Source organism: Mus caroli, chromosome 3 (assembly GCF_900094665.2).
Source record: "Mus caroli chromosome 3, CAROLI_EIJ_v1.1, whole genome shotgun sequence".
NCBI classification, from domain to species: Eukaryota; Metazoa; Chordata; class Mammalia; order Rodentia; family Muridae; genus Mus; species Mus caroli.
The window spans coordinates 73,825,205-73,833,321 of record NC_034572.1 but is presented as its reverse complement, the minus strand read 5'-3'; the positions used below and the strand labels follow the sequence as shown (position 1 = coordinate 73,833,321).

Below are 8,117 nucleotides of genomic sequence, written 5' to 3'. Positions count from 1 at the left end.
TTTATTTGACAGAAGCAAGGGGCATCAACTTTCCCACAGAAAGGGAAATTGAATGAAGAAAGGGAACGAACTCCTGTGGGGTCTTAAAGGAATGGGTAGGGTGCTTAAGTTTAAAATAAGTTGTTTCTTAACTATGGAAATGAAAGCTAGAGTAGTTTAGTACCAAAAGGCAAAAACTAACTGGCACTGTCATGCAAAATCAGTGCTAAATCTCTTCTAAGATCTGTAAGCCCCTTACAGGCATGCATTTCAATTTCACCGGCTATAAAATTGAGAAGGATGTACAATTGTCTAGACACACTGAGGGTCAGTGGCGACACTGTGAAGGGGCCCTGTTGTGCTCAATGTCAACTGTGCAACCAATGTTAGGAGCAGTGTTCCTTGCACTATGCTATACTACTGTAATGATTCTGACCACACGAAGCCTGAGTAGAAAGGTCAGACTCAGAAACTGGAATTATCATTCCGACATTAAGGTAGAAGGTGGAAAGAGAAGATGATGAAACCACAGGAACCTCGTCCACTTTGGTTCAGGAAGGCCAACTGCTGTCCCACATCATGTAGTTAGTGTCACAAGCCTCCCCTTGAGCCCTGCTCCTTTATTTTAGCTCCTTTTCTAGCAGTTCCCCCCACCCCGGGGGTCCTGCGATGATGCCCTCCAAAGAGCCCTAAGGTCCCTTCTCCCTCCCTTCTCCCCCTCCCCACCACCACCGTGCAGCGTCTCGTCCCTCTCGGTGGCGACCTCCGCCCGCGGTCCCCGCAGTTGTCCGCGGCGCGCCACGGCGCACGCTCGGGGGCGGAGCAGGCGCGTCAAACTCGGCGGCGGCGGTGGCGGCGGCGGTGGCGGCGGCGGTGGCGGTGGCGCGGGCGGCGGCGGGACTCGCTGGTCGCAGCTGCCTCTGCGCCCGCCACCTGCGCCGCCGTCACCTCGGCGGAGGGCTGAGGGGCACGTGCGGTAAGGCCTGGCGGCGAGCTCCCTGCGGCGCGGGCTCCGGGTCTGCGCACTGCGGCGGGGCCGAGCTGGGGCCCGAGGCGGGCTCGGTGCAAGACGCAGTGTCCGATGCCCGCGGGGGACGGGGCCAGGGTTTGGGGACCAGAGGCGCCGAGGGCCCTGGGGTGCTGTGGGGAGGCTCACCTGGCCCTGCAGCGGCCGGTCGCTCTGGAAAGCCACAGAGCCTTGCGGACAAGGGTCGCGCGGGAGCCCGGCTGTAGCAGCTAGCATCGCTCCAGGAGGATAGGGGGCTGTGAGCCAAGCGGGGACAGACCTACTGCAGTACTGGGACTCTCATCCCCAGAGGTAGAGAGTAGCTGCGGGTGAAGGACCTAGTGACATGCCCTTTGGGCCTGCTTTGGGGGTGTATAGGATAAATATGGGGTAAACCTGAGAAGAGGGGGCGGGTAAATACAGGACACTGGTGTTCCAGATAACGGAGTGGGATGGGAATTGGGCGTTTAGGTCTCAGATTGCAGAAAACATTTTTATGCTCTGAAAACAAAGCACACAGAAGAGGGTTATTTTGTTGTTGTTGTTTTTGTTGTTGTTTGTTTGTTTTTAGCTATTCTGCTGTTAGTAAATGCTTGGGGGTTGCTTTATTGTTCATTGTACTTTGGCAAGGATAGTCTCTTCTGGGCATAGGCAGTGATGTTAATTTGTAGGTAGGAACATTATCTGAAGCACACTTCCAGTTTTGTTTCTTTACTATTACTCAGAACTATCTTTTTGAAGATGACTGGTACAAGAGTTCCCACACGAATGGGAAAACTAACAAGTCAACTTACTGCATGGCATTTTCAGGGTACAAAGTAGCATGCAAATTTAATGATATTTTACAAGCAGTGAGTTTAGAGTGTGAAGTTGTTTCATGCCAGTCTTCCTTTACCTTTCTATTTGTTGCTTTCCTTTGAATTAAGTCCGTTAGTGATTATCTTTTTGAAAAAAAAATACATAAAAATCCATACAACCTAGATTTTAAAATTTGATATCAAGTGTTCTAGCTAGAGTGAACCATTTTAACAGTGGGTTAAGCATCCTTACAGGTATGAACCTATTTTGAAATACTCTCCAACTTAATGCCAAATTTTAATTTCATATAATCCCAGATTTGGAAATTGTACAATCTCCAATCATCTCTTACTAGAACCTGGTTTTCTCTATATCTTTACTTGAACTGAGTCTCACCATGACTATAAATAGGCTTTCCTGCTATATAAAGGACACTTAAACGTTCAGTGATGTAGGATTTGAGATACGATTGTTGGTTGGGTAGCCATCATGAGAAGCTCCTTAAAGAGAAGTCACAGGCTTATCACATGCTCCCTAAGTGTGAATATCTTCTTGTTTTCTCTCGTAGATTGAGCTGCTGAAACTTCCGTTTTCAAGATGAAGTTTTCATTGGCAATCTCCTTTTTTATTTTAATGTCCTTGTTGTTTGAAGACGCTTGTTCAAAAGAAAAGTCTTCCAAGAAAGGGAAGGGGAAAAAGAAGCAGTATTTGTGCCCATCGTACGTTCCTCACATCTTATATCCTTCTGCAGAGCAATGTTGCTACTTTTGTTAGAAAACCTGACCGGTTATAAAAATGCCCACCTACAGCACTTTTTGCATCCACTCATGCACCTACTGTGTCCTGTTTGCAAGATGTCTGAGTAGACAGATGTTTGAAATGTGATGGTGGCTTCCTGTTGGTAAAGGAAGCTTTGTAATATACCTTTCCATATCGTTTACAAAAGCGAAACAAGTTATAACTTTATTTTGCCAGATATGCAACTTTAATTGGATGCTGTGGGTCCATGCTTTGAGCAAATACAAGTTCAAAGAGTAGATTTAAAAATGATCTGAAATGAGAATCATTAAGAATCAGATAACTATTATCGTGAGGTCTATTATATTTACATTGCTATACACAGTGGAAGTAAATTTGCATGGTACATGACATTTATTCTGAAGGATTTTTTGTAAAGGACTTACAAAAGGAATTTAGTGTATCCCTCAAAAAGTGTGTGATAAAATATAGAATTACTTTTGTTAAAAAAAAAAAAAGGAAAAAACAATCCAGCTACAGTCTCCCAAAAGTCAAAGTTTATCAGCCTGGGTTCTTTTCTGAGAAGGGTTAATATTACTGGTCAATAAAAACTGGAAATATCCAACCATTACAGCAGATAAACACTAAGTAATGACTTCTAAAGATTATGTGTTTTTAGGTAATAATATAACACATGTCATTATTTTGCTGTTATAGGCCATTTTTCAGTTACTATTGTTGAGAAATTATATCGACCACAGACAACAGTTTATTCCAACGTCAAGAACCATTGAAGTTTTATAAATGTCTGTAAGAAACATAAAGTGCCTTTTAGGGAGAAAAGATGTTAGACTTGATAGATACATTGGTAGTTGATACTTTAGAGATGTGGAGACTTAAGCCTGAAGGCAGGGTCATGGAGACTAATGTCTAGCATTCAGGAAGTTTCATGTCATGTCCAGAGGCATCTCCTAACTTTATCATCGACAGCCTACCTATTTAGCATTTTATGTTAGGATGAAGTGTAGGCTAGCCTTGAATTATGTGCATGCACTTTCTTGGCCTCTGGGTAAGATACCCTTGGGTATCTGCTGAGGGGTGAGAGGCAGGTCAGGCCTACCATGTGCTGACATCAGAACTCGTCAGGGTTAAGATTTTTGTGTCCTTATCAGATCAGCCCCCGAGGGAACTAGAGGATGTTAGGCCTTGTTGACACAAGCTGGTATATTCCTTGTGGTTGTGGTAACTGGGTGTGGTGAGGGTAGAGTCAGGCTATCATGGACCAGTCTGGCTTTTTTTTCACAAGTGAGTGATACTATGGTTACTACCTTCCAGTCAAACCCTTTCTGTACTTCCTGCATCCAAAGTCATATTGTTTAAAGATCATAACAGCAAATCTTGTTGCTTCCATTTACCTTATAATAGTATTTAGAGGACACTTGTTCTTTTTCACAACTACACTACTAAATTGCCCCAAGTGTATACATGGTCAGTGTATATGGTATCTATAGTTATTTAAGACAGATTTTTGAAAATGGGGTAAGATAGTAAAGTTTCTCTTAGAGCATGTGAAAATTATGAGGTTTCATAAGCTGCCATCTGCGCCTGTTGCGTTCTTGTCACAGTACTTCATATGTTACATCATGAGTTGAAAATTCATCTCAGCTAGTTTCTACCATAGTCTTAACTTTATTTTAATTTTTTATGAGAATAAGTAAAGTTTCATTGATGGTTGCAGTAATCCTATCAAATATCTACCTTATCAATATGTAAACAGGTCTGAGATTATAACTCAGCAGGCAAATGAATGTGTTCTGCTGAATTTGGTCGCTGGGACTCGTACAGTGGAAGGAGAGAACCAGTTTCTACAGAGCTCTCCTGACAGCCACATGCTTGCTGTGGCAGACACACATGTGCATACACGATCACTAAAGTAAACAGACAGACAGACAGATAAATATTCTCTGGCAAAATACACTTGTATATTTTTTGGGTTGGATTCATTTTATAAATAAATATCTCTTGCCATAGGAATATAATTCTATAATCCCAGCCCTTGGTAGGAGAATTGGGAGTTCAAAGGCATCCTGGTTTATACAGTAAGACCTAACCTAAAAAAAAAGCAAAACTGAAGTAAAATAAATGAAAATCAGCCTTAAGACTAAGAGCTTAAGAAATTCAAAAGTGTTTTCTCTGGCTGAAATTTGGTCTACTATATGAAAGTGCTGTAAAAACTCAGGCTACACTCTCAGCCATAGTAAAGTGCTGTAAAGTAATCTTATATGATTATTGATAGTTTAGAAATCTAAACTATTTTGTATAAATTCATTAAGTGTATTAATACGGAGAGATTGGCAGAGTTGGAATTAGAAATCTCAGAAATTGAGGGTAGAAAATGAGTACTTAAGATCATGAGGTTCTTGCCTGGTGAACTTTTGTTTATTTAAGCACTCTCAGGAGTGGCATTGATAAGCCATGGGAGCATATAAGCCTCGCCAGTATATTTGTAGGGAATAGAAGTTAACTATTTTTGTTTTTTCACTAAAAGAGTATTGTTTTTTCCTGTCTATTCTGAGAATGTACATTTTAAAATACAGGACAGGGGCCGGAAAGATTGTGATTTTTCCATTCTGCTGGTAAGAGTTCACCTAAACCTATGCATATAGCTGCACTCACCCACCATACATATAACATAACATAAACTCCCTGAATTTTATGTCTAGTTCAGAGCTGGTTAGAGGGTAACACCCTCCATCCTGACTGTCCCAAAGCTCAACTCAATGTGCAAAAACTGTTCTCAGAACTCCTCCACACCTCTACTAACACAGTGGCCCTTTGCCAGCAAATGACCACACTACCTCCTTGGCCATCCTCGGATCATGTTTGACCTACCTTTCCTACATCAGCATCTCAAATTCAGCAGGTACCAAGAGTCAACAGCTCAGTAGCTCTTCTTTACCACCTCTGCAGTGTCTCTACTTTCACCGCTTTTTAGAGTTATCTGATTTGTCTTCTCTATAATCTATAATATGGCTTGTTTTAACTTCTTCACTATTCTCCCCTCCCCCACCTCAGGTATTTCTGCTCCACACTGACTCTAGAGTTTATTTTGCTGTTTTGTTTTGTTTTATTTCTGTTTTGTTGTTGCTTTGGTTTGTTTTGCTTTGGTATTTTCTCCTGGGAACTTGGTTCTAATTAGGTCATTCCAATATTGAGATGCCTTGCAGGAATTCCATGGCTCTTTGGATATGGCTGACATTTCTTGTCTCTACACAGAAGATCTTTGATGGCTAGAGTCCAACATCTGCATCCCAGTCTGTGGATCATCCAGTGCACACCTGCTCTTTCCCATCTCCATCATCATTCTGTTCTTTGCGATAGTTAAAGCACCAGTGCTCCCTGGCTGTGTTAGTTAACTCCCATCTCCAGGCTCTTGTTGGAAATTCATAGCAGTAACTATCACTTGTTCACTACTGAGCCTCAGTCTGTGTGCCTAGACCTTTACAAATACACACACTACTGCATATATCCTCTTCACTCAGCATTTTAAAAAATTCTTTAATCCATTTTTACAGTCCAGTCTTCATCCCCCTCCCAGTGCACTCCCCCCTCCTGCTCCTCATCCCATACTTCCCTGACCCTGTCTCCAAGAGGATGTCCCCACCCCTCCACCCACACCCTGCCAGACCTCCGCACTCCCTGGGGCCTCAAGTCTCTCAAGAGTTAGGTGCATCTTCTCTCACTGAGGCCAGACCAGGCAGTCTTTTGCTGTGTGTCTGTCAGGGGGCTCATATCAGCTGGTGTATGCTGCCTGGTTGGTGGCTCAAGTGTCTGAGACATCTCGAGGGTCCAGGTCAGTTGGGTTGCTGGTCTTCCCATGGGCCTGTCCTCCTCCTCAGCTTCTTCCAGCTTTCCCCCAATTCAGTCACAGGGGTTCCCAGCTTCCTTCTGTTGGTTGAGTGCTAGTATCTGCATCTGACTCTTTCAGCTGCTTGTTGGGCCTCTTGGAGGGCAGCCATGATAAGCTCCTCTCTGCACGCACACCACTGTATCAGTAACAGTGTCAGGCCCTGGGGCCTCCCTTGAGCTGGATCCCAATTTGGGCTTGTCACTGGATCTCCTTTTCCTAAGTCTCTTCTCCATTTTTCCCCTTGCAGTTCCTTCAGATGGGAATGATTCTGGGTCAGAGCTTTTGACTATGGGATGGCAACCCCATCCCTCCAGTTGATGTCTTGCCTCTCCACTGGAGGTGGATTCTACAAGTCCCCCCTTCTAACTATAGAGCCCTTCATCCAAGGTCCCTCCCTTTAGTCCTGAGAATCCCTCACCTCCCAGGTCTTTGGTACATGCTGGAGGGTCTCCCCACCTCCTACCTCCTGAAGTCACCTGTTTCTATTCTTTCTGTTGGCCCTCAGGGCTTCAGTCCTGTCTTGCCGCCCCCCCCAAAAAAAATCTGATCATGTTCTCCCCTTTCCCTCCTTGTCCTTTCTTCCACACTGCCTCCCTCTGCCCTTCATGACTGCTTTCTTCTCCTTCCCAAGTGGGATTGAAGCATCTTTACTTGTGCCCTTTGGCTTGTTAACCTTCTTGAGTTCTGTGAATTGTATTCTGTACATTTTTTTGGCTAATATCCACTTACCAGTGAGTACATACTATTCATGTCCTTTTGGGTCTGAGTTACCTTACTCAGGATGATATTTTCTAGTTCCATCCATTTGTCTTTAAAACTCATGATGTTCTTGTTCTTAATAGTTGAATAGTATTCCATTGTGTAAATGTACCAAATTTCTGTATCCATTCTTCTGTTGAGGGATTGTTTCCAGCTCCTGACATCACAGACAAGGCCACATGAACATAGTGGAACACGAGCTCCTGTGGCATGGTGGGGCATATTTTGGGTATAGTCCCAAGAGTGGTATAGCTGGGTCTTCAGTAGATCTATTTTCAGTTTTTGGAGGAACCTCCAGATTGATTTCCAGAGTAGTTGTACCAGTTTGCAATCCCACCAGCAATGGAGGAGTGTTCCTCTGTCTTCATATCTTTGTCAACATGTGCTGTCACATGAAGTTTTGATGTTAGCCATTCTGATTGGTATAAGGTGGAATCTCAGGGTCATTTTGATTTCCATTTCCCTGATGACTAAGGACTTTGAACATTTCTTTAGGTGCTTCTCAGCTGTTCAGGATTCTTCTGCTATGAATTCTCTATTTAGTTATATACCCTAATTTTTGATTGGATAATTTGGGTTTTTGGTGGTTAGCTTCTTGAGTTCTTTATTAATTTTGGATATTAGTCCTGTGTCGAATATGGGATTAGTAAAGATTTTTTTTCCCCAATCTGTATGTAGGTTGTCGAACTGACCATAATGACATCAAAATCAACCTAAATATAAAACTATGACCTCTACTGAGAAACACTTGTGTGTGTGTGTGTGTGTGTGTGTGTAAGTGTGTGTGAGTTTGTGTGTGTAAGCTGACACTATGTTGTAGGGAAGCGATCCCATTCTCTGTCCTCATTTTGACAGTCTGATTTCGATAAGAACGTTCTCCATTTGTACAACCTTCTTTACATCCATGGCTATGATTGTTCCTGGATC

At 43.2% G+C, this 8,117-nt stretch overlaps 1 protein-coding gene across 4 annotated transcripts in view; it reads left to right on the top strand.

Annotated features, from left to right (window-relative positions):
• The first annotated feature begins 792 nt into the window (after window positions 1-792).
• Glrb (glycine receptor beta) overlaps window positions 793-8,117 on the top strand; it is a 68,755-nt gene continuing 61,430 nt past the window's right edge. For 2 of the 4 annotated variants that reach the window (XM_021157781.1, XM_021157780.1), the window contains exons 1-2: window positions 794-955; window positions 2,352-2,502. In XM_021157781.1, coding sequence (XP_021013440.1) covers window positions 2,381-2,502 — 122 coding nt within the window. In that variant the 5' untranslated portion in view covers window positions 794-955; window positions 2,352-2,380. Of the gene's footprint in view, window positions 956-1,150; window positions 1,298-2,351; window positions 2,503-8,117 lie in introns of those variants that run through there. The other 2 variants (XM_021157782.2, XM_029475575.1) reach the window with 2 other exon arrangements.